The 25,305-nt window shown below is 37.2% G+C and overlaps 8 protein-coding genes across 14 annotated transcripts; 5 read left to right on the top strand and 3 right to left on the bottom strand.

Moving 5' to 3' along the window:
- Positions 1-1,912: 1,912 nt before the first annotated feature.
- On the top strand, positions 1,913-3,088 carry LOC119083568 (disks large-associated protein 1-like). The gene is made up of 3 exons (XM_037193315.1): positions 1,913-2,522; positions 2,598-2,649; positions 2,709-3,088. The coding sequence occupies exons 1-3, from the start codon at positions 2,083-2,085 to the stop codon at positions 3,030-3,032; spliced, it is 816 nt and encodes a 271-aa protein (XP_037049210.1). The 5' UTR covers positions 1,913-2,082; the 3' UTR covers positions 3,033-3,088.
- A 30-nt stretch (positions 3,089-3,118) lies between these two features.
- Positions 3,119-6,788, bottom strand: LOC119083577 (cystinosin homolog). Of its 2 annotated transcripts, none has more exons than XM_037193326.1 (4): positions 6,431-6,788; positions 3,499-3,616; positions 3,327-3,429; positions 3,119-3,250 (listed from the first exon to the last, which is right to left on the bottom strand). In XM_037193326.1, exons 1-4 carry the CDS (start codon positions 6,512-6,514, stop codon positions 3,184-3,186), a joined length of 372 nt encoding a protein of 123 aa, XP_037049221.1. In that variant the 5' UTR covers positions 6,515-6,788; the 3' UTR covers positions 3,119-3,183. The 2 variants fall into 2 exon arrangements, 1 of the variants encoding a protein (XP_037049221.1); XR_005088889.1 differs by lacking the exon at positions 6,431-6,788 and adding an exon at positions 3,682-4,284 and having other exon boundaries at positions 3,190-3,250.
- On the top strand, positions 5,159-6,060 carry LOC119083562 (C-type lectin 37Db-like). Of its 2 annotated transcripts, XM_037193301.1 has the most exons (4): positions 5,159-5,232; positions 5,313-5,553; positions 5,620-5,728; positions 5,789-6,060. In XM_037193301.1, the coding sequence occupies exons 2-4, from the start codon at positions 5,329-5,331 to the stop codon at positions 6,022-6,024; spliced, it is 570 nt and encodes a 189-aa protein (XP_037049196.1). In that variant the 5' UTR covers positions 5,159-5,232; positions 5,313-5,328; the 3' UTR covers positions 6,025-6,060. The 2 variants fall into 2 exon arrangements, with proteins under 2 accessions (XP_037049196.1, XP_037049185.1); XM_037193290.1 differs by having other exon boundaries at positions 5,208-5,553.
- An 870-nt stretch (positions 6,789-7,658) lies between the features above and the next one.
- On the bottom strand, positions 7,659-10,009 carry LOC119083540 (cytochrome c oxidase subunit 6B2-like). Of its 3 annotated transcripts, none has more exons than XM_037193263.1 (3): positions 9,851-10,009; positions 9,386-9,544; positions 7,688-9,242 (listed from the first exon to the last, which is right to left on the bottom strand). In XM_037193263.1, exon 3 carries the CDS (start codon positions 9,234-9,236, stop codon positions 8,304-8,306), a length of 933 nt encoding a protein of 310 aa, XP_037049158.1. In that variant the 5' UTR covers positions 9,237-9,242; positions 9,386-9,544; positions 9,851-10,009; the 3' UTR covers positions 7,688-8,303. The 3 variants fall into 3 exon arrangements, with proteins under 3 accessions (XP_037049171.1, XP_037049158.1, XP_037049164.1); XM_037193269.1 differs by having other exon boundaries at positions 9,391-9,544; XM_037193276.1 differs by lacking the exon at positions 9,386-9,544 and having other exon boundaries at positions 7,659-8,026; positions 9,851-10,008.
- Positions 10,010-11,908: 1,899 nt separating this feature from the next.
- Positions 11,909-17,166, top strand: LOC119083518 (trimethylguanosine synthase). Of its 3 annotated transcripts, XM_037193253.1 has the most exons (10): positions 11,949-12,183; positions 12,624-12,777; positions 12,848-13,152; positions 13,225-14,100; positions 14,166-14,400; positions 14,512-14,899; positions 14,972-15,103; positions 15,176-15,351; positions 16,246-16,368; positions 16,432-17,073. In XM_037193253.1, exons 1-10 carry the CDS (start codon positions 12,077-12,079, stop codon positions 16,537-16,539), a joined length of 2,604 nt encoding a protein of 867 aa, XP_037049148.1. In that variant the 5' UTR covers positions 11,949-12,076; the 3' UTR covers positions 16,540-17,073. The 3 variants fall into 3 exon arrangements, with proteins under 3 accessions (XP_037049134.1, XP_037049148.1, XP_037049141.1); XM_037193239.1 differs by having other exon boundaries at positions 11,909-12,183; positions 12,848-14,100; positions 16,432-17,166; XM_037193246.1 differs by having other exon boundaries at positions 12,851-14,100.
- Positions 17,167-20,133: 2,967 nt separating this feature from the next.
- On the top strand, positions 20,134-20,765 carry LOC119083508 (small nuclear ribonucleoprotein F). The gene is made up of 3 exons (XM_037193230.1): positions 20,134-20,279; positions 20,339-20,515; positions 20,594-20,765. The coding sequence occupies exons 2-3, from the start codon at positions 20,341-20,343 to the stop codon at positions 20,683-20,685; spliced, it is 267 nt and encodes an 88-aa protein (XP_037049125.1). The 5' UTR covers positions 20,134-20,279; positions 20,339-20,340; the 3' UTR covers positions 20,686-20,765.
- A 1,492-nt stretch (positions 20,766-22,257) lies between these two features.
- LOC119083495 (39S ribosomal protein L16, mitochondrial) lies at positions 22,258-23,616 on the top strand. Its single transcript, XM_037193219.1, has 5 exons — positions 22,258-22,413; positions 22,479-22,544; positions 22,615-22,824; positions 22,890-23,080; positions 23,353-23,616. The coding sequence occupies exons 1-5, from the start codon at positions 22,377-22,379 to the stop codon at positions 23,566-23,568; spliced, it is 720 nt and encodes a 239-aa protein (XP_037049114.1). The 5' UTR covers positions 22,258-22,376; the 3' UTR covers positions 23,569-23,616.
- LOC119083483 (leukocyte receptor cluster member 1) lies at positions 23,599-25,269 on the bottom strand. The gene is made up of 4 exons (XM_037193213.1): positions 25,095-25,269; positions 24,964-25,030; positions 24,621-24,903; positions 23,599-24,201 (listed from the first exon to the last, which is right to left on the bottom strand). The coding sequence occupies exons 1-4, from the start codon at positions 25,148-25,150 to the stop codon at positions 23,624-23,626; spliced, it is 984 nt and encodes a 327-aa protein (XP_037049108.1). The 5' UTR covers positions 25,151-25,269; the 3' UTR covers positions 23,599-23,623.
- Positions 25,270-25,305: the final 36 nt, after the last annotated feature.

Here is a 25,305-nt window from a genome sequence, read left to right as displayed (position 1 = left end):
CATTTGGATTCCATTAAATCTCAAATAAAATTTTTCAATGCTGAAATCCATTTGCAATAGATTCAGCGAAAAATTTGTTGCAAATGGAAACTGAAAACAACAATTGCAATTGCTATTTTCAGTTTCCATTGCAACAACGTTGATTTTAATGCAAATGGATTCAGCCAACCTTTGTGCCTGTAACAGAAAAAAAGTTAAAATTATTTTAGCATACTCACCAGTTCAAGTCCAATATCGGAAAGACCGATCGAATAAATCCATTCGTTTTGCAGAGCGTAAACGATATCCCACTTCGTTTATGCTTTGCTAACAGATATCCCTACTTACACGAATGTTATATTTTAAGGGTTAGGCTAAAGCTTTTAGTGCTTTGAAACTGCACGTAAATTTTTAGACACACATGAATAGAGAATGTAACACACTCGCAAATACGAATCCAATTTGATTCGAATTTCAACGAAGTGTGACGACTTCCAATACAGAAGTAACATACTAACGACACATTCTCAAATATAAATCGGATTGCAGCCGAATGATAACAAATAGCGACAAATACTTCCAAAGAAGCAGCCAATGACAAAAAGTCAAAAATGTGTCGATGATTCAATACATTATAAACACTATACCAGAAGTGACGTTGAGCTGTGATTGTTGCACAAAATTTGGAATGTGTTAAGAGGTTCCGAGCCTACGCTGAAATTGTAGCCTACATTTCTGCGTTTCGAATTTTTTGATCGCTGATATCTTTTTACGAGAGCCCTTTTTGAAAAATGTACGACCACATTTTCGAGTAAAAATATGTCAGCTTTGAATGAAAAATAAAATTGTCTGTGAAAGTTCCATGTGCTTTGAGAAAAGTGTACCTTTGATGCAAATTTGGGGCATCGGTACAGTTTTCTCAAAGCACATGGAACTTTCACAGACAATTTTATTTTTTATTCAAAGCTGACATATTTTTACTCGAAAATGTGGTCGTACATTTTTCAAAAAGGGCTCTCGTAAAAAGATATCAGCGATCAAAAATTTCGAAACGCAGAAATGTAGGCTACAATTTCAGCGTAGGCTCGGAACCTCTTAAATAAGATTTGTTCTGAAATTAGTTCGATTGTTTATTGCATTTAAACGGAACGTCAGAAATAAATGATAGTGAAAATCAACCTGCTCGACCTTCAGCTGGTGATGTTGACATGCTCACCGTTCCAGAAAACACTTCTGTGACTTCTACCTTTGAGATGCTGAATTCGGTTGACAATAACGGAGCTTCGGAACCAACGTCAATGGAAGTATCCAATTTGTTAGCAATCGTTAAATCGGAAAATGTTACTGGCGGAAGAAGACCGTCAATCAAATTGACGCCGAAGTCTGTTAAATCGGAAAATGTGACTGAAGAAAGAAAACCAACAATCAAATCGACTCCGAAGTCTGTTAAGTCAGAAAATATTCCTGAAGGAGAAACATCATCAGTCAAATCTACACCGAAGTCCGTATTGAGTACATCGTTTACATATGTCAGTCCGTTTGTGTAGGCATGGACGATAATGATAATGATTATCGATAATTATCGATTATCGATAATCGATAATTATCGACTTTTTTTATCGAAAATTATCAAAAAAATATCGATAATCGATAATTATTGATATTTTGATAATTATCAACATATCGATAATTCGATATACCGATATTTCGGCCCGAAAATCCGATATTTATCGATATATTCCGATATATCGGTATATTATCATAAATTTTTAGATAAATATCAAAATATCGATATTTTGATAATTATCGAATTTCGATATTTTGATAATTATCGATAATTACCAAAATATCGATAACGATATGATTAATCGAATATCGATAATTTCTTTCGATTGATATTATCGATAATTTTGAACGTCTCCCATCCCTACGTTTGTGACGATTTCACGCGGAAAAGGAAGCGCACACAAAGAGGTTAGAGTTCGCGAATCGGTTTACAAGCTAGAATTAAGTCAGTCCAAGCACGATTCTCCGGCGGTTCGTCGGAATCGTGCGGCTGCAGACTATTTCCGCGAACAAGTGAACAGCGAAACCAATAGTCTCATGCAGAAGGTTGAGTATTGGACTAAATACAAGGCTGAAAACGATCACGTTGATTCGGTCTATGTGGACCAAATTGATGTCGCTATTGGGCAAACTCGGTTGTTGATCACCAAAAAATTCAATCAATTTTTGGGATTGTGTGACGAATGCGAGAAAGGAACCAGTCAACCACCGGTACTTCCTAAGGATCTTGAAGGTTTTTGGAGTATGGTGTACATTCAAGTTGAGAACTGCGGTCTACGGTTTCAAAAGCTAATGACTTTGCAAGAAAATGACTGGGTCGAAGCGGATCTCTTGCCAGTAAAGGTTATTAAACAAACAAGAAATAGGAAAGCAGCGAAGAAAGGTGGGGCTGCGTCCAGTGGAATACAAAAAATGATTGAAGAAGCCAGACTCAAAATGAAGGAGAGCAAAATAGCTGCGACTGCTACAAATTCAAGGTAAATTGAAGCACTAGTGCACTAGCCTATGATCGAATGTTGGACTCGTTGTTAACAGAAGTTTTTTTCTTACAGTAACACAGATGGCGGCAACGGTTTTTCGATGACACTACGTCAAACACCAGCGGTAAGTTCTCTTCAATTTGTTAAATCTTACAGTCAAATGACGATACATTGATCTTGCAGAGACTTTCGCTGTCGACCATCAAAACACCGCGAAGCATCATAAAAGTGAAAACTCCCGGTGTAAAGCGCAGCACTAAAAGTGTGGCTTTCTCATTCATCGAATCACCGACTGCGTCGCGTTCGTTGCGGGTCGCAGCTACACCGAACCCCAAAGTGATTAAGCGTAGGGCCAGCACGAGTGGTGTGCCATCGGAAAAGAAAGGTATGACAACCGATGGTGTGTCAGCATTCCTGACCCCGAACAATCGAAAAGTTTCAACAGCCCCAGCTACATCAGCAGATAGACGATCTTCTCGCAGACTATTCAGTAATGTTGAGAACTAATTTTTTGATTCAATTTTTTATTTGCCGTTGATTGAGCGATTAAATTTTGTGATTATAAAAATGTGTTGCGTATTCAATGGAAAGACAACGAATGAGGAACTGAAACAAATACAAGTAATGAGCCCTTCACAAACTGTCGAGGATTACTCTTTTATTCTTCAACTTTATTATCACTTTCAATCACATTCTCATCTTTTTTTACTGTTTTTCTGCTGTGTCTGAAAGAGAAATGAAAAATTTAAATGGGCCGCTTCACGGGAGAACTTCGAAGAATTCTTCATTTTCTATACTGACCTGTAAAGACCATAATGTTGAACCATAAATAAAATATCGAAACACACCGAAAATAGGCCCAGACCGAATTTTGTGGGATCACCGAATATGGACACCCAGTCATCTAAAAAATAGATTTTTCTTTCGTTAACAACAGATGCACTGTTACAGTCTTCCATGCTTCCAGTCATACCGTAATTGTATCCGTTTAGTAAAATCTGTAGCATACTAAGCATTCCACCGGTAAAATCGAGGAGAATATTTTCTATGCTCCAACCTACGGTACTTTTTCGTCGATAGTTCAGTACAGCCTACAGTAAGAAGATGATTTTATTATAAGAAAAAGGATCCACAATCCCACGTGCTAAACACTGACCTGAGGAATATACCCGGATAAACCCGGGATTTGGTTATGGACATAGTAAGAAGACAAACACAGGAGGCGAAAATAGCAAACATGGAATTTGGTTTGAAGATTTAGCCGAAGCGTTGTGTGTGGTTACAGATTTTCGCTTAAATTTAGTAGGATTTCATATGCACTTAGGCTCGGGATCGTTTTCGAATAAATTAGAAAATGCTTGCAGTGCCATGGTTCAGTGCGTAATTGAATGTAATCATGACATTAAAGCGATTTCAGCAGGTGGAGGCATTCCAATATCATACCTTGAAGATGAACCGGATGTCGATGTTGCCAACGTTGATGGATCGGGTACTAACTATTTTGATTTGTGGGATGCAGCAAGAAAGAAAATCGAAAATCATTTTGGACATTCAATAACATTAGAAGTGGAACCGGGTCGTTTTCTAGTCGCCGAAAGTGGGACTCTTGTTACTAAAGTGCATGCAGTAAAAACAATGGGCTCGAAACGATATGCGCTTATAAATGCGGGATTTAACGACTTACTCCGTCCAGCTATTTACGGAAGCTATCATCACATTACCATATTGGGTGATGTAACAAAACGTGAACTGGAGGAAGTTGTTATTGTATATAGATATATAGATATATTAATAAGAACTGAAATATTATAAGAATGACAACCAGTACGAGTCCTACAGTCTCCGTTGCTCCTTTGGGAGTTAATCACGAAAATATAGTAGATAAATATTCGGATATCTCTTCACGATCAATTCAATGTTTTAGGGTTTTTCGATAAAATTTCGTAAATGATTCGGGAAAATTAAAGGTACTACAAGTACCGTCAGTCAGGAAACTAATATATCGACTCAGTAAATTTTAATTGACTTTCTTTAATTTCTTTTTTTATTTGGAAGTTTAGTAAAGCTAAGCGTGTCGAGATTTTTCGAAACTTGAATTATAATGTTTTGATCACGCAGCCCAAAGAAACCGAAACTCGACCAGAAATGGGTGATACATTTTTGAAATCTGAAAATAAGGTTGGGTTCGGGCGGATCGAGGCTTTTACGACCGGATCATCTATAAAGGTGAGTGAAGATTATAGATTTATGGGTTCTCTCACAAAAGTTAAGTTCTACCACAAGGGCCAAAAAATTAAAAAATTTCCATTGTTCTTTGAATCCACAGTGTGGATTCCACACTTCACCCTTGAATTCTCTTGGTTCGTGGTCGGTTTAAATCTCAACCAAAAAAAAACTCAGAAAAGTGATTTGCTTGGACACAGTTTCTAAGACTGTTCCTGATATAATTTTGTTTTGTCCCATACGACCGGCGCTCACGATGTATTGCGTTGTACTGTAGAAGAATTATTTATGTCAGCATCATAATATTGCAATTTTAGATTGTCCAAGTGCTATCGTTAAATTGGTCTGATATCTTTCTTTTGTCTTAGTCTTTTATCAAGGGGACATATATGTCAAGTGAAATTAGAGATTAAGTGTAACTCTTGAGTCACACAGCGAAAAATTCAAAATTTTCTAGTGTTCTTCGGAATTATATCCAATAGAGGTTGATAATTTTAACTTTAGTTATTTTTCATGTCAAAGTATCGGTAACAAAATCTAATTTTGCTTTGTTTATCCACCAAGTTGAAGAGTTGAGAAAATGAACAAAATCGGTTTGTTTATCGCATGTCTTTACGCAGTTTTGCTTCGACCAAATAGTGGTTTCGTTGATGAGCCAGCCGAAGGTGTCGCTAATTCAATAGAAGTTGAAGATGTATCTAATTTAAATGAAGGTGTTGCTTTCACTTCCCCAGTGGCAGATCAACCAGCGATCAGAAGTAATTTCGTGAATTCCAAGCAATTCTTCTTGGTCACTACGGAAAAGGTTACACAAATCCCAATTAAAATTCCACTGGTAACAATGTGCGAATGTTTTTAACTGTATTTGCAGGTCAATTGGTTCAAAGCCGCACATATTTGTAAATTCAATGGCATGGAATTGGCCAGCATTGATTCGATGGAAGAAAACAATATTATCTCAATGCTCATAAATATGTCCGGTAAGTGGTAGGTAGCTCTGTGGTATTTGTTAAAATTTTTTGATGCTTATGTTAAATCAGGTTGTGGGGACGAAGCGCAGAATTTGTGGACTTCGGGTAATGACCTTGGCGCTTCTAGAGAATGGTATTGGTTAGCCAATGGCAAACCAATTGATTTTACTAATTGGGGAACTGATGAACCAAACAACATCAATGAAAGATGCTTGGAGATAAGATGGAAAGACACGACTTGGAGTTGGAATGACCGTACATGTAATACTGAATTATTCTTTATTTGTGAAATGAAATTCAATTAAATTTTGTGATATTATTTGGGAACTAAGTGATTTCGTAGCAATTGTCTGCGGTAATCTGTGGTCTATGCTTCACACAGTGTAATGTTGTAGTTAAATTAGTCTCGAGAAGCTTCGAATGGATCTGAGCGTCAGTTTTCATGTTAGTGAAATCGATCCACCCTAGTCTACAGTGTAGACTCTACACTGCACTTTACATTGTATTAGTAGTAGATGACTTTTGTTTAGAAATGTTCAGGCTTGGAAATAATGTTTTCTTCCCTGTAACCGAGTCCAAATTTTGTTCAGCTCGTTTCCCGGAACAACGTTATCAGGATACCGCATTATTTCCATGACCGGAAAGAATGATCGCTACTAGTCTAGCAAGTTCCAAGAACAAAGCAGATAAATGAAGAAAGAAAAAACTTACTGTCCCTCGTTCGACCATTCGATTTATTGATCTAAATGCACAGTTTCCCATTCCACAAGACCACAAGATAATAGTTCTTTCCATCGACTCGTTTATTTTTGATTATCGACTCACAGTTAAACAGTGACTGTTTTAAGTTAACTACACACAAAACTAAATTTTGGTTCGTGACATGGGTCGTAAAGGTTGCTTAGATTCGTTTTTTTAGATCTGATCGGATCTGACCTGATCTGTGTTGACCTGAGCCTGTTTTTAACCTGACCTGACTGGATAAAACAAATTGTACCTTCTTGTAATTCAACAATGAATTAAATCTAGTCAGGTCAACGATAAATCGGGCCAGTTTTGATCTAGAAATTTTCCACCTGAACCCAGAAATTTGAATTTTTGACCTGACCTGAACCTAGCCTTATCCGAACCTTATGTAATTCACATTTTATGATAGTGCAAAATTTTTATTATAAGATTTGGATGTCATCCACGCATCTGTGCTTCAGTATTGACCATGGCCTCTTTTCATGTTTTTTTTTTAATTTTCAAGAATAAAAAGTTTCTTAAAATTCTTGAATTTTAGACTTTCGAGTGTTTTCGAGAATTTTTCGGAATTTCGTAAAGATTAAATTTCACGAGAATAGACTCTGCCTGACAATGCCTCACTAACAGTTATACAGCCTTGATATTAATCACGTTCTCGAAACTACCAACTTTTCGTCACACTCCCTTTCACCACACGAAAATCACAATCGAGTTCCTGACAATATAAATATTCACACTCAATCTGGTTCAGCTATGTGGATTCAGGTTCAAAAAAATTACGAAAAAAAAACCAGTTAACGTTTCGAGCTCGATCCTTCCTGAAGAAATTTCCTACTCTCGCTATTTGTTCGTGAAAGTCACGGTCCAAGAGTTGTGTTCAGTTCGAAGAGAAAATAGGTCAATAACAGCTGAAATATGCCTTCTGGAAAGAACTAATTTTAAAATAAAAAATAAAAAAAAGAAAAACTTTCCACCTTTAATGAGTTACTTGACTAACAACACCTCGACCGTACAGTGGATTGGCAGCAGATCTCTGATCGGGTTCTTCCTACAGTTGATGGCGCTTCAACTAAGCCATGTCAGTGTACAATACAAAACCACTCACCATATTTGCGACGCGTTCACACCAAATAGAAATTGAAAGCGAATCCTACGTCATACCCACTTTGACGTCCTTAAAAAGACATGCCAATTTACACTTAAGTGATTTTTTTATTATTTTTTTTTAGTATTTGCTGACTAAATACATTAATTATTACATTTGATTAATGAATTCGATTTTTTTTTAGATTTTTCCGGCGAAAGTACCGGCCTCACGTTGATCGTTCCACTTTTCGACCCAGGCATTTGGACACATCGATGAAAACACCTTCTTAAAGTATTGGCATGGTTCATAAGATTCACCACGGATCTTCTGGCATCGATGGAAATCCAAATACGACTGATAGCAGTAACGCGTCTGGTTCTGGTTCGGGAATCGTGGATCGAATGGAGCTGTTTCAAGAACAATCTGCTGATCGGCGGCCATTGCAAGAACTTATTTTATTAACTGTTGAAATTCTATAAGGAAATAATTCGTAAAAAATACTGAGATGCTTCATTTTGCTCGAAATTTTGGTTTTGGTTTTTTTTTCTTTCTTTTTTGTCTTTATTAATGGATTTGACTCATTCGTTCGACAAATTGAGTAAAATTATTGTGAAGAATTGAAAGTGGATTTGAATAATTGCAATGTTTCAGTGTTATGTGTGTAGCTTATTGCGGGACAATAATAAAAATCTTACAATTAACGACTTGACAAAAAAAATGAATTTGAAAAAGGAAAAACAATGTAAAAATTTATTTCACAAGCGGCCGCGTTTTACTATCGGCATCACAAGACACATTCTTATATTTCTTCACTTCTTGCAGATACAGTGACCAAGCATCATTAGGCGTTTCTTCGGTAACGGATTCGTCGGCGATTTTTGTCTTTTGCACAATGCCAGTCTTCAGAATTTTTCCGCCCCTCCGTTTACTGAACATTGGCTTTTGATATTGTTGCTGCACGACCGGCATAGCCGTAACACTTGGCTCAACTTTATGATGATCATGGACATGTTGCTTCTGTTGCTCCTGCAACTTTTTAAACGTTTCCAGAAATGAACCATCATTGGCGAATATCGGATGGGATGCTTGTGGTTTCGGCGGTGGATACACTTTTCCTTCACGGGCCAGATGCAGCTGGAGTCTCTCTTGCATTTCTTTGTGGATTTTCTCGCGATCGAAATCGCTTTCATCAATATTGCCAATCAATGAGTTGTTATCCACATTTGTCGTACGAAATGATTCGAAATAATTGTTTTTCCGATCCGAATGATCGTCGGCGGTTTTATTTTGGCTCTTACTGCGACTACGACTGGCCCGCAATATTTTGATATTCGTTAATTCGGCAGAATGTGAAGACTTCTTTTCAGCTGATCGGAACGGCTCTCTGTGCGATTTGCGACGCTTGCTGCTTTCGTACGACGATGATCTACTTCGGCTGCGCGACTGACGATGTCGCCGTGAGGGTGACTTGCCTCGACGATTTCGACTGTCGCGATCATCGTCGTAAGATCTGTATCGATCCCGTTCCGAACTGCCACGACGTCTGTCCCGCTCTGGACTATGTCGACGTCGCCGTCGGTCGTCGTAGTCGCGATCGTGATCATCGTAATGTCGATCTCGACGCTTTCGATCGTCATATCGTGAACGCGAAGATGAGGAACGGGACCATGATTCCGAGGACATTGTTTCCTGGAATGTGAGACTGAGTATATTTCAGCTGTCAAGACACCATGCAATGTTTTGTTGTTTTTAAGAATTTTTTTTGTTTTTGTTTTGAACAACAAAAATTACGATTACATTTTTTTAGGTAAAAAAGAGAAAAATATTTTTACTTTACTGTTTCTTTTATCTCAATCCGTTAATATTCGCTTTTATTGAACGGGCGCTGCGTTCTACAATTTGAATCCTTTTTTACATATGCACATCCAGTTGAATTATAATTTCGTCGAATGACTTTCGATCTCTCCTCTTTGTAGACGTTAAATGTGATCCTACAAAAATAACTTCATAGTGTAATTATATGTCGTCGCATTGGTTCCATTATAATTTATGATTCGGATAAAATGACAATTTTCAATTATAATTACAAATTGATTTTTATCCGAACTTATGTACTGAATATTATGTAACGTTTTGCGGGTTGACTTAAGAACATAAAACTGATTTTTCGATTGCCTTGGAATTGTTCAAATCCATTTTCAAACACAAAATTCATAAAATTCGTATAATTCATAGAGGCGAACGCCTCAATTCGATAATTTTTCACAACAATTGAATGAATAATGAACGATTATTACCTCGGAATTAGATGTTGAAAGTTTCGGTTTTTCAAGACGATTTTCTATCTGAGTTTTCGGATATGACAAAATGGCCACAGCGACGATGAATACGAGTGTGTGACACTTCGGACGACTATAGATTTTTTGTTTGTTTTTGTTAGGTTGAATTTCTATATCAAACTGATCAAACTGTGCAATACCGGCAATACCGGTATTATACCTTTAGGTCATTACCACAAATGCACCGAAATATTTTGAACCGGTGGCGGATCGTACATTTTCGTGTCGTAATTAATGTGAAATAAACCCTACTGCCTTTTCAAATAAATTAATTAAAATCTGCCGAGCAGCATAAAGTATAGTTTCCACTTAAAAAGAGCACTCCGTTTAGCCTCCGTTTACATGACAGTTGTAAAATAGAACAAAGAAACTGTCACGTAAACGGAGTAAAAAATTGAAATAAATTCAATTTCCACATAGTGCTCTTTTTAAGTGGAAGCTATACTTAATCCCTATTTTGATTTTCTACCGAAAACCTAGTCAAATGAATCAACAAACATTTGCAATCTTTTTTTTATGAATGAGAGAACAATAGGTGTCCCCGCAATTCACACGAGTTTAATTTTTATTTAAGACATTAATCATTTTATAGACAATAACGGTCTAATATGAGCATAAAACCAGACCATAAACAGAAAATAAAGTTGTGAATCAAAAATTAATATCGTTTTGTAACTTCACGAAGATTTTCAGTAAAACTAAACAGAATTTAATTATTAATGATAAATTTAGACCGTTCTAGTATAGTTCTTCTTAATCAACCAATAAATTTTTACCAATAAAAAATCTATCAAGAAGCTCAGGTTCAGACAGTCAAGGGATCTGACCCACCAACAGGTGGGACCTAGTAATCAGAAATTAATTAATTTAATTAAAGAAGAAGTATTATCCGGTGACCAGCTGGTATTCGGTCAAATCAATTGGTAATTTATATTAGGTGGTTACAACCAGCGTCTACATACAAATTAAACATGACAAAACCAAAAGAGTTCGTTCAAAGTGTCATAACTCAATATACCATACCATAAAATCCTTCAACGCCATCACCACTCAAAATGATACCAGTTTCTGAATTTTTTATATCGTCAGGTTGGTTTTTCATTCAGACTATACAGACCAAGGCTGTAAACTTTGGGAAGGTCACGCAGATGCAGATAAGCGGGCGACACACCAGAGTCGGCGATAAAATGGTGGATTGCATAAAAAAAACTTCACCTCCTGCGAAGATTCTCGTCGCCGTCATGATGAATTTTTTTATATGTAAAATCATCATGCCGTGGATAGCCACTGTAGCGCTCATCAACTCAAAAAATTAAGCAAAAGGCTTGAGTTGAACGAATTTTTCCGCACAATTTCAACATTAATCGAAAATTTGCAAGTTGATTGGAAAAAATACCCTCCTAACCTGTCTTTTTATCAAAAGATTATAAGGACGAACTATCCGAACGCTTCATAAACTGAAACTTCGACGAGTGAAATATCTGTTCTAGAGATTTTCCTGAAAATATAGCCTCTGACATGAAAGTCATTCGTGTATTTTCCAAGGTTCTGAAAGAACGGGTGAAACACAAATTTTGACAATTTAGACGTGTTTTATTAAACACTTTCATTATAGATTGTATGAAATGAAAACTTGAAAACTTCGTATTTTCAGCGTGGTTTAGATTGGTAAAAAAAAACATTTAGTATGCGCTAGGAACTTTTTTTTTGTGTTTGCCTATTTATATACATTACAACACGATTCACAATATACTATTTTTTTGATGTTTCGTAAATACATTGACATGACTCGAAGTAAAAATTTTAAAGTCATTCGGCTTCGCCTCGACGAAGTTTACAAAAAAAACTTTTCAAATTTTTAGGCCACAAAGTCAATGATTATTTAAGGAACGAAAGTCCAAGGCAAAAATTTGGGCAGCCGCCCATATAATATATATTATCTACCTTGCGAAAGTCACCAATATGATCACACTTCCTTCAAAAACGATTCCTTGATGTATTTTCCGGTATTCGCGCAGTGCCAACAACCATCGAAAAATGTTTATTTTAACGATTATTTGACAGGTGAAAACAGTGGAGAATCGACATTGGGTGATTAATAGTTTTTTTCTAAATTCAGATTTTTGTACAAAAAATGCGTTTGTATAGAAATTGTATTTTCGATTTAATTCATTTGATACGAAAATGAACGATGTACATTGGGAGCCGTTAGCTGAAATATATTTACCTCATCATTTCTCGCATCTAAAGACAAAAAAAATATTTTGTCTCTGCAGTCGTGTTTTTATTCGGTGAGTTTATTTTTAATAGGATTTCGTGTGCATTAAATGTGATAGGTTTTTCTACACTGTTCATGAAATACTCCCTTTACGATTCATTGACCAATTTTGTTATGATTTGGCATTGATAGACGAGACTCTTTAAATCGTAAGTTCTTTCTTCAAAAAATCTACTTTATACGGAAACCATCAGCAATACAAAGATAGAGTTGAGTCATGAAGGAACAAAAATCTAGTTGTGCAATTCAATTCCAAATCAGTTGGAAATTGTACTTAATTTCTGCATGAAGTGACCGTGCAACTGGTTCAAATGTTAATTCAAAAATGAAATATGAAATCAGACGGAAATTTTATTAGCTTTAAGTGTATCTATAGGTATTCATAAGCTCCGATACAATTGAACTGTTTTCCGTTGATTAAACAACCGAAAAAAATACAAAAATATTTTTTAGAAACTACAACGAAAACCTCAACAACACACTAGAGCGCGATGAGTACAATGAAATCGACGATCAGTTCAGCGAGAATGATTTACAGGATTATGAGAAACCCATCCATTTTCCTGAAAACAAATCGCGTAAATTATTAGCCTCAGCTGTTGATGAAGTAAGATGATTATTGAGTTCAAATTAGCTGAAATAATCTCTCTACTAATTCCCTAAACTGACAATTCCAGCAGGAGGTGGATGCGAATAGTTGTTACTACAGTGCCAGTGCATCACACACTGACAACTATTGCAGCACCGATGAACACGACCCATTAATTCATCAAACGGCTCAACATTCCAGTGACAGTGGCGCTGATATATCCGAGAATCCATTCACCCATCCATCCCGAAAGTACTCGTCATCCGACTATTTGCATTCCGGACGCAATAACAGCTTACCGGATGCGTTCGGCGGCGATGAGTTGAATGAAGCATGGGAAAAGTATTGGTCGGACAACGGTGAACGATTGATCTGGTCGTCGTGGATCGATAAGTACAGTGATTTCATCAAGAGCGACTATCTCAAACTGAATATCGATTCGTCTGATCCGACACCGCAAAACAGCCTAAAGAGTTTCAATGCCGACCAGGGATCGTGTTCGCACAGCGACATGACAATAAAGAACCCCGATACGGAAATAATCGTCTCCCTTTGCTCTCCCGCTGCGAATTGTCCCAGCGAAGATGGCTGGAACATACTGTCACCGGGCAGTGTTGACAATACGTGGGACGATCAGCTGACCTCGGTCAACGATTTCGATTCCGTATTAAGTCCACGTTGTGATTCAGTTACGTCGAGCCTTCCGTTAACTATCGGCACAACGGACTCAATGACGAACGTTACGCATATGACCATTTCGAGCTACGATTTCGCTAGCAGCCGAGTCAGTTCCGAGTCATCGGAAAGCTCGCCAGACGTTGAATCGGCTAGTGATATGTTCACTCTGCAACAAAATCTGATTGATGAGAACAAGCTGTTGTTGATGGGCGACGAAGATACGATGGACACGGATCAACACTGGCAAATTTTGTGGCAACAACATTTTCAGGAGCAATACGCTCACCAATACCAACACTTTATGCGCGCGAATGTAATGATAGGCTGTGAACTGAGCACAAGTTTACAGCTAGAAAAAGTGTCGGGTGATCGAGATATGAATGTTGTAACGGAAATGAGTAAGCGCAGATTGACTCGCAAAAAGAAGAACAGTTCACAGAAACAGATGAACGATTGTTTGCCAAAATTAGTCGCTAGCCTAAATCTAGAACTTAATGATAAGGAAGATAGCCATAAGCAAGAGACTAATAACGATTTTTGTAATATAGACAAAGATTTGCTAATTTCTCTGGGACTACCGACTGAATTTAAAAGCACCAAAGCGATGAATCGACAGGATTCAAATATCAATTCATTAACAATGAAGCCAATTTTGAAGCGAAGGTACGTTTAACTGAACGCGATCTGCAATCATATCGTCAATTTACTAATTAATCTCCTCTTTCCAGCCATGACAGTAGTGAATCTGATGACATGCAAACCGATCGAGTAAAAGCTGCATTCTCGTTGATGGGCTATTCGTATGAGGATAATGATGATGGTATCGAAAAGTCTACTGCTGGCCACGTGATTTACCGGAAAAAGCACATACGCTTGCACAATCGTATATTGAAAATGAAGCATCACAAAAGCAAGCACACATACTTCGATAACGATGGGAACGAAATAAATGAACCGAATCAGGTAAGCTATAAACAGCCTTCTCCAGTCTCAAAATTTGAGAGTTTTTCAGAATCTTTTCCGCTGTTCCATCAAAGTAATACAAATCAAATCCCATACAATCTCGCTTTTCAGACGAATACCGACACTACCTTGTTAATGCACTCGTCATCCGACGATGAATCCATTGCAGAGAAGCCTACACGACATTCGTCGACAATAAGTTCACCTCCTACAATTCCATTTACCGAAGATATTGCAACAGTTTCGACAACACAAGCCACATCGGATGGATCAGCCGCCACACCCATGGAACCGACTTCGATAGATGAAAGTGCTGACATCGATGCGAAGACGTTGGCCCGAGATGCTAACAGAAAGGAAAAGAAGAAGCGGCGCAAAAATAAAATCTTATCAGCCGGGGTGCCGTCGGAAATAGCTAACGACAAACAGTTGCAGAAATACTGGCACAAGAGATTTTCCTTGTTCTCGCTGTACGATTCGGGCATTAAATTGGACAAAGGTAAGTTCACTGAAATCGTTATAGCAATGTGTGGCGCAGATTTTCAAATTCATTTTCTATTCGATTCAACAGAAAGTTGGTTCTCCGTGACACCGGAAAAAGTTGCCGTTCACACTGCCAAGCGTTGCAAATGTGACATAATCATTGATGCATTCTGCGGGGCTGGTGGAAACTCCATTCAATTTGCGATGACATGCGAAAAAGGTATTTATTGGCGGTTCAGTTGGTGTTTTCGCATTTCATTTGATTTCTGATTTTCTTCTTGCATTTCCTTAGTCATTGCTATTGACATCGATCCGAAGAAAATTGAGATGGCTAAACATAATGCTGCAATTTATGGTGTTGCTGATCGCATCGAATTTATTGTGGGCGACTTTTTAACGTTAGTCGATTCGTTAAAAGCCGACGTTATATTTTTGAGCCCACCGTGGGGAGGACCGCAATACTTAAAGGTAAATGAACAGCGAACAATTCTTCGAAAAATTTTTTTTTTTGTAGAATTGGAACGTACATCAACACCGAGAAACCTTACATTGAACGTTTCCAAAGATGTGTTATCATCTTCAATTTTTAGAATGTGAAAGAAAGAGAGACCAGGGCATTCCTTCCAAACCGCACTGTCATCAAATTTGAACGAGTGATTCGCTAAATTCTCTTTAATATTCCTGTGGAAATAAACGACGAATACATAAGACAGGCACCCAACGACCTTCACTGAATCGATTCTATCTGTTCTTGTGGTTTTTCAACCGATATTAGTGTACATAAAATTAGGGTTTGTCCGATTTACACCAACCTCAGCTTTCGCACCTTCAGGCAATATGAACTCCCATCTTAGGATGATAGGTACCGCTTTGACCTTTCATTAAAAACCGGGAAATTTACCTGATAGTGAAAGTAAGGTCAGGGAACTGGAAACGAATGATCTTTGATATCGCTTTCGACTTCTCTAGAAGAAGTCTTCCTCAGCTGTCTACCTATCGAGCACTGAACGTAACAGTGGAGTTTATATGCTATAGGTGAACAGAACAATTCACGAGCTAACACTTCCCGCAACATATTTACAGCTAGTTAACACATCGAGTAGTTTACCAAAACATTTTCCTCACACAAGCTACTCTCAATTAGGATCTGAAGAATTAGTGTGAATTTTCACAAACTTTCTCAATTTGAAAATTCACGAAAGTATTTTCACGAACGTGAGGTCGTAGTAATATCAGAGTGTCAGTTGTGAAATCCCATTCATGCCTCACCTAAATTTAATTTTTTTAAAAACACCTTAGCTTCATTGGAAAATCATTTTCAATGAAAGACTCATTAACGCTTCCACGCCTCTATGTCCACAGAATGACGTATACGATGTTGAAACATCTCTAGCTCCAACGTCGGCATCAAATTTGATTGAAATGTCCAGAAAGATTACATCGAATATTGTAATTTATTTGCCAAGAAATTCAAACACTCATCAGGTACGTACCCATTACTGTTGTAATAAATCTTTGATTTAATTTCTATTTATTTTTCGTCAACAGCTCGCCATGCTAGCCGGACCAGAAGGTTCTGTCGAAATCGAGCAAAGTTTTCTGGATCGTAAACTTATTGCTATCACTGCCTATTACGGTACATTAGTGAATAAGTAAATTTTGGGACGAAAAATTGCATTTTATCCAATCGGGCAACAATAATTTTCATTTAAAAAAAAAGGAACAATGTTTTGGATAGCCGCTGAAATTAGAATTTGTCTTTTAACACATCAACAGTTCAAGTCAGATTACACTCGAAAAGTAGTTTAATGAACAAGATATTGACGAACAGCGAAACCATTCATGGCTTACAGTGGCTGTCATTTCTTATTAGTTAATTTTACGAAATTTTTTTATTTTTGTAAACAATTTCGGTTTCTTAGATTTTTTTGCCTAAAAGTGTAAATCTTTTTACCATTTCATTTAAACCTAGAAATTCGTTGAAACACGAAACATAAAACTTTTACTTTTCTAAAAGTAGTCAAAAAAAACAAAAGAATATCTTGCAACAAACTGGATTGAATATACCGCCATCAAATAGCATTTTGTCTTTACTTTGATACATACTGGTTTTTTTATATAAAAAAGAAGAGAGAAAACAAACAAACAAATTCGATACAAAACTCCGAAATATGGTTTGAAAAACAATAGAAAAAATTGTTGCAGAAATTTGTATTATTTGTATGTGTATTCACAATCTACAATTCTTAAAATAATTTCGGAACAAAAATAAATAATCAAATGTGTAAAGTGTCGTGTTTTTATCAATGTGTGAACTCGCTTACTTTTTTTCACTAATTTTTTTTTAACCCATAAACAGCAAGGGTCTATCTATAAGACTGTTATGATCAGAGCAAGAAAACCGAAGACTAGTTATTATTACTTGCCTTGGGGTACTTGTCAAAGTATTTGCTTCTCTTTCATCGTAACACTATAAATGGGAGAGGAAATGATACGCGTCATAGATAAGGGCGGAGGGTATAAAGCTCTTCAGTAAAATAATACTCATTATATTTTGCCCTTAGTTTCCAAACATCATCGTCCTATATATGAGACAACCCTAATCAGAGCTCAATTGATTAATTTTCGTAGTCGTTTTTAAGGATAAGATAACGATTCGTCATTCAGGGCTGAACGAATTTAACTTCTGGTAAAATATCCATGAAATGTCTTAGTAGTGAAGTTACTTAACAAAAAAAAGAAGGGCTGACATTAGTAATTTTTTGACGAAATGAACAAGAAATGTAACCGACATTATATACAAATCTATTACATTTAAGCTTTAGTTTACGAGCAACATTTTCCTACACTTTTCAGTGTTTAAGTCAACGCGTAAGAAAACTAACATTCGACTATAGGAGAAATGCGGTTTGGAAACTAAACTTAAATGTAATATTACTTGGATAAAATGGGCATTAAAGCTGAGCTTTCGAAGCACCAAAGCAACCAATGTACCTGTTGTACATAGACATTACTAACGTCAGAGCTCTATTTTTTTGTGAACCAACTTCACTACATTACCATTTATTGGATATTTACCAGAGTAAAGATATTTCAAAAGAAAATAGAGCTAAAAGATTGAAGAACTGAAAAAAAAAAAAATTGGCAAAATTGGGAAAAAGACAACGAAGGTTTCCTCTAAAATAATCTGTTTTCGAGCAACAATTCCTGATATTATTTACAACAGTCTGGCAATAATGATTGGTTGTCGACACTCACACTCACGGAATTTTGAGAACCGACACATTCGGTTTCAGTTTTGTGGTTTACTTGTTTTTGTAAATTTTGCTTTTGCTTCTATGTATTTTAATATGGAGAAATCAGAAACTCAAGTACAACACAGAAATAGAAAATGTGTCGGTTTTCAAAATTCCATGCGTGTAGTTTAAGTAGACTCGAGGGGTAACCGACTGGCCAAAATGGTGGCAAATCAATTTCTAATTCCTTTCAATTCCGTTTAATTACCTCAATTACCAAACCAACTCGTCTAATTGCCGGATTCGCTCTATTTCCGTTCAATTCCATTCAATTCCCATTCAATTCCCTTTCAATTTCCTTTCGATACCCTTTCAATTTCTAAAGGTACTTCCTGTCAATTCCTTTTAATTGCTCTTAATTCCTTTTATTTCTTTAATCGATCCTCCGCGCAAAAGTCCATCGACTTTATACACAAAACGTTCCTCCGCACAAAAGTCCATGCTTCAAGCTTCATACATACAAAAAAGTAACATTCTCCGCACAAAAGTCCATGCTTCATACACAAAATGTTGCAAAAGCCCATCGACCATAATATATACACGGAAGAACACAACGCACAATAATTGCGTGTTCTTCCGTGTATATATTATGGTCGATGGAAATTTCAAGAGAAATGTAACATTTTATGGACGATGGGCTTTTGCAACATTTTGTGTATGAAGCATGGACTTTTGTGCGGAGAATGTTACTTTTTTGTATGTATGAAGCTTGAAGCATGGACTTTTGTGCGGAGGAACGTTTTGTGTATAAAGTCGATGGACTTTTGTGCGGAGGAACGAATTGTTTTTTTTTTTGTGTGTATGAAGCAGATGGACTTTTGCGCTGAGGAACGTTTTGTGTGTGAGAAAGGTCTATATAAGCCGGTTGCAATATGAAAATGAAACATACTTCATTTGACAGTTTCGAAAATTTCGTCATGAAAAATAGGACCAAAACACGTTTTCAATGTCTCGTTTATTTTGAGCATTAGGCTTTTGAAAAGTTGATGGAATAGATGATATTGTCGGTGATGCATTTTTTTGTAAATTTGGTTTGAAACTGGAGCATTTCGCATCGGCAATGCCCCAGCCTAACATTCCACCGACGAATATTCACTTGTTTGTTGCGGCTCAAACTCTTCCGTATCTGACTCACAAGAATCCTCTGAAGAAGAATCCTTCAGTGTGCATATTTTGAACATAAAAGGACGTTGGACCTGTTCTAAAATGGAACTGATCAACACTGTTATTTTGTTATTTATTGTGCGGGAGCTTTTAAAATTAAAACAAAAAGGAAATAAAGTGGTTTTGCATTCGCTGGTCCTTCTTTCCGATAATCACACTTATCAGCATTTACTCTCATTTACTTTCAATTCCACATATTTCCAGTCAATTCCTATCAATTCCGATCAATTCCTGCCAATTCAGATCAATTCCGGTCAGTTCCATCAATTCCAATTATTTACCGGATACTCCGGCAATTCCTTTGAGGGTGTGTAGTCAATTTCCCGAGTCGGTTACCCCTCGAGTAGACTGTATGAATTCGTTATATAATACCGAGGTCGACGGATTCATATCATCCAATAGATAAAGTACCGTAATCAATCGAATTGAATCTTTCGAACCAATTTAAAGTGGAAATAACTGATGCATAAAACCGAATCTGTTTCTTACTGCAATTACTTGATGATATTTGCAAATTTTACCGAGTTATCAAATTTTACAAATTTACAAAAAACAGATCTTACGGGAAGTGAAACTAAATTTGTTTTTACACATTTTCTTTTGGCATTGCTTTGGCATTCACCCTTTGAACACTCTTCTTTATACTCTCTTTACCAAACTGACCATTCAAAAGTAAAAGTAAAATTTAAAAATTTACCACATTTTTGCTGTGACCCCTCTCGTACTTTCGTAAATTGCAGTACGCTTCCACAATACACTAAAAACGAGTTTGTCACATTTTCTGTGTTCGTGTGTGTGTGTGTGTGTGTGTCTCATATTGACAGTTCTACAGTACGCTTCATAACCAAACATTCATCTGGCATTTGGCAATATATTCAACGAATTTGAACCAAACAATTTAACAATTCACCGATAATAAACTCATCAAAACCTTCAGTAAGTAAATAATGATTTCAGATAAACGAAGGCAACAAACTAATTCAACCGAATTTTAGTCATGTCGACTGCTATGCCAATAAACCCAAAACCATTCTTGAATGGCCTTACCGGTAAAGCTGTTATTGTCAAATTGAAATGGGGCCATGAATACAAAGGCTATTTGGTATCGGTTGATGGTTACATGAACCTACAATTAGCAAACACCGAAGAACACATTGATGGACACATTACAGGTAAACGGTTGCATATCCGTGGCGCATAATTCGGATCGTTTTTAATCGAACGACAAACGTTTCGTGTCTGTTTTACAGGAAACTTGGGCGAAGTGCTGATCAGATGTAACAATGTGTTATATATCAAAGGTATCGACGACGAGGATGAAGAAGGTGAAATGAAAGACTAGACTTAAGGTGTGTAATTATTTGGCACATTTGTTTTTCAAATGTGCAAGAGATGAATAAATTCCAAAAATTCGTTTCCTAACTGCTGTGTTGTTCTTATGGATTGTTTGCATAATTGGGAAGAAGTAGAAGAATGGGATAATTAGGTGTCAAGTCAACAAGAACTTGATGCTGTGCACCTTTATGTGTCATGTGTAAAAACCGGAATTGAGTGGAATTTGTCTGCTGGAATCAAGAAGTGCATTGCATTTTTGACTTTCCCCAGACCAATCTTAGAAAAATGTAACCAAAGCTGCATATCGATATCGAAAATCTTAGTTGTGGATGGGGCACTACAGGTCAGTCTTACAGTCTCTCAGTTGATTTACTTAAATAAGACTAAAAGGTTTTACCGAAGTCAAATAAGGCTCGCAATAAGGTAAGTTATCATCGAATCGGCCAAAAGAAACGGACTTGCGACATTGTTGCAAAACTACTTTTTGACCTAAGAGAAAGTTTCTGTGAAATGGTAACCTGCATCACTTACTTCCTACAGTGTAGGAAGTTCTCCAGTTATGTACAGAATTAAAATCAAGTCGAGCAAAAATAATCAAAATTCATTGTTACTACCAAACAAAGTCTTGACGCTGAACCTTATGTTACAGTGTAGTCGGGGTGCATGTGACTGCTTTTCTTAGCAACTCATTTTCATAACAGGCGAATTTTTTGTGAATGTTTGTTAACAAAGTGAATCATAGAAGCAATGATCACTCTTCACACTTTTGTATTAATAATGTCAAGAAAGTAGCTTTATAGTTCGCGAAAACAGTTGGAGGAACCGTATTTTTGGATTGAAAACTTCCTATCTTCATTTGTCAGTTACGATGCGACATTTTTGTCATGAACTAGGCCTAAAACATGTTTTCAATGTCGCTTGTGTGTTAAGCATAATGTATAATAGAGCGTGGATTGTGTAGTGTAATGAAAGTATTCTCAACAGGTATGGTCTAATGTCAAAATTTATACAAACTCACCTCTCAATGAATATCATTGAAATTTGAGTTTTTTTTGTATGAAATCGCTATTTCCTCCGGTTTGTATGGACAGACCATACCTGACTTTACCTGACTTTACCGACCGAGTAACGCACACTCACGTGAAATTTGAATTAGATATATATACAGACCGACTTGAGGTTTCTTCCATCGTACGGTAAAAACGAATTTTGACGGGCCGAAAACAACCGACCGTCATCCACAGAGGCAAACATAACTGCAACTTAAACAAATTTATTCGTTAAAACTTCAAAGTGAGGTTGTGTTGGCTTCTCTGTGGATGACGATTGACATTTTGAACGGCCTTGGAAGAAACCTATGAAACGCACTAAAACGCAGCCAAGTATTGAACAAATTCAACAATTTAGCATGCCATAGAGCCCTAACTATGAACACAATAAAACCATTATGCTAAATCATATAAGGGCGGAGCAGTTTGAATAACAGAAGAATTACAAATGTTAGTGGAAAATAGCTATTCCACAAAGTCTTTAGAGCACATGAAGGTACAAGTAGTATAATCATCTCATAATCAAAAAAGTGAACGATACGGAGAACGTGTGTTTTCGGTCCACCCTGTTAGTTTATGTCAAAAAGATTGTCAGTAAGAAGTTACCTCAGACCATCAGGCCGGGATATATAATATTGAAAATAGCAAAATGTTCCTGCTACGGCAATTGCAATTGATTAAAACGGGTAATAATAAATGCGACCACATCATTCCAATGAGTTCTTTAATACCATTTACAATTTCTTTGAAGCCTGCGGACATAATTCCAAGCAAGTAGCCGGAATGAAGTATTTTCCACCACCGATAAAATATGAAAGTTTGTTGCACACTCAAATTTTGAATGATGAACTGTGTCAGCTAATTATTTCGATTCGTCCAATCACTAGACATTGAAAAGTACGAACGGCCAAAACTGAGAATTATGGAAAAAGTGCCACAATTTCAGTCCAACATTAAGCCACCGAAAATGCAAAAATGTTTACGATTTATGCGCGGCCCGGAACTGGTACACAACACGTTGCTACATAAACAGTATGGAATTGTCGCTACCGGTGGCGGTCGAATGCGTTACGGATTCTTCGAAATGATTCGTTTAAGTATGTGCAGCTGCATTGGATCAGCGAACCGAATTGCTATCAATAGACTGTCCTTTATCTTTTAGAAATTGCTAGGAACATCGACGCAAATCGTATGTTTGCGATCTGGAGAGTACCGCCGCCATGGCAACCTATCACTAAAAAGGGCCAGGGACAACGGATGGGTGGTGGCAAAGGAGCCATTGATCATTATGTAACACCGGTTAGGGCTGGCAGAGTCATAATTGAAGTTGGCGGTACCATTGAGTTTCAAGAGGTAACTTTACTGCCACGGAATGATGGCATTTGAGTGAGGGTCTATTCGGTATGTCTGTGACAAATGACAAACGGCTCTTGTTCCGAAGGTTTGTTACAATTATGACCTTCGCAGAGCGAATTCGAATTGAAAGTCGCAAAACTTGTTGCTTTGGGCAAAAATCGACGAATCGCCCATTGCTCACGATGCCTATTCGGCTTTGTTTGTATAACAGTCTCGATAATGGTTTTATTACATCGATGCAATTCTAACAACGGTATTCTCTTCTTTAGGTGAAGGACCTGCTTACAAAAATAGTAAAGAAGTTTCCGTTCAAAGCAAAGGTTGTGTCCCAGGAAATGATGGAGGAAATGGCTGCTGAGGAAGCACGTAACGAACGGGACAATATAAATCCGTACACAAAGAAGTACGTCATCCAGAACAATTTAAGTGGCTGTAATAATTGGCTATCTCCATACGATCATAGATGGTTCGGAAAATATTTGTAGAGACGTGGAATGTGGATTGTAGAAATGAAATTTTTTTTTGTTTTAAAATTCGATTTTAATATCTACGGATGTCCTCGTAATTCTGCTTTGCAATTTCCGGATTGAATTGGGAATTGTACTTCTGCTTAACTCTGACTGGTTCGATTACGGTCGGTGCCACTGACACTCCTCTGGCGTCGGCTATTACTGGTTCGTCTTCCTGTTTCACATCATACTTCGATAGCAAAAGTTTCGTTCGATTTCTTTCGATCTCTTCGCGCCGCAAACGTTCCGCACGTAATCGTAGTAGTTTTTGCACTTTCTCGTCCGATTTTCGTGATTCTATCGGTGATCGGGATCGGGACCGTTTCTTTGCCTTTTCCTTTTTGTGTTTTTTCGACTTCGACGACTTTTTGCTTTTGTGCTTGTGGTGCTTCTGTACGTGAGTCAGTATTGGAAATAGTGTTTTGTTGTGGCTATTTGTTGCCGAAATGGCTTTTGCACTTTGCAGTTTCTCCGTTTCTTTGATGTATTTCTTCATGACATTCAGCGGATCGTGATAGTCTTTCACTTTTAGACCGACTTCAAGTTTCTTGCCTCGATCGTCGTATGCGTCAATTTTCTTCGGAGCTAGATCGTACCAGTCTCGTTTCCCTGCAAATAGATGAAATTTTGGTGAAAATTAGTGCCATGTCACGCTGCTGACAATCTTCAATAGGTTCCTCTGATTCAGATGTACCGCAGTACAAGTCCCCAAAATGGTCGAAATTTCTGTGGAGACGTTCTTGAAATCTTACTAACGATAATGCTTTGGATACCGCAAGGAAATTTGTAATTTCTAAGTAGGATCAGTAAACTGAACAGCAGGAAGGTGCTACCTTACCAAAACTTTTAAACGCTGAATTTCAATGGAATCGTCAAATTGTTACTCGGTCTATGTCTCTAAACACAGCACTCCAACTGACAGGAGCTCGAAACCGTTTCCCGCAGGTTTCGACTTCGACATCTTCTTTATATCAAATTTATCCGTGCCTCTACTGTGTGTGTAGTAATGTGAAGTAATTTGAACTTACCTAATGCTTCATTCGTATCTTGGCCCAAATACGTCAGGTATCCAATTTGTTTTTCATATTTTTCCTGTTCATCTTTCTTCTCCTTTATGTATTTTGCATTTCCACCAACGCTAACCTCAGCACCATCTTCCAAGTCTTGGAAAAAGTTGATGTGTTTCAATTTACTGCCGTCGTCTTCGGTACGAATTTCTTGGGAAGCCGAATCATCATCTTGAACGGTTGTTTGACGTTGATCACTGCACTGTGCTTTGTTTCGCAAGTAATTTAACTTTACTTCTTGTTCCTGTAATTATTTACAATTATATGGAGACTGTCCGTATACTGAATACTAAGATCTACTTACTGCCAGGGCAACTTTTCTCTCTTTCTCATCTTGTTCAGCTTTAGCTTTGGCTTCATCTCGACGAACACTGGAAAGGAATCACAATTAATAATTGCAATTACAAAAATGTGAATTGTTTCAGAGATGATTACCGAGCGATGTTGTCTTTATTCCGGACATGCCAGCTTTTGTGGTGAAGGATATTCATAGCGCCGAAAGATTCACGACAAAAACAAAAATATTACACTTCCTTGTCTGACGTATGTAAGGTATGATGTGTTTTGATGAATCTTACAGATGTCACAATTTTTTTTATTATGTGTAGGTGTATACGGTGTACACTGTAGTGTATACACAGTGTAT

This window comes from Bradysia coprophila, chromosome X, assembly GCF_014529535.1.
Source record: "Bradysia coprophila strain Holo2 chromosome X, BU_Bcop_v1, whole genome shotgun sequence".
Taxonomy (NCBI): domain Eukaryota; kingdom Metazoa; phylum Arthropoda; class Insecta; order Diptera; family Sciaridae; genus Bradysia; species Bradysia coprophila.
This window is presented reverse-complemented; position numbering and strand designations above follow the sequence as displayed.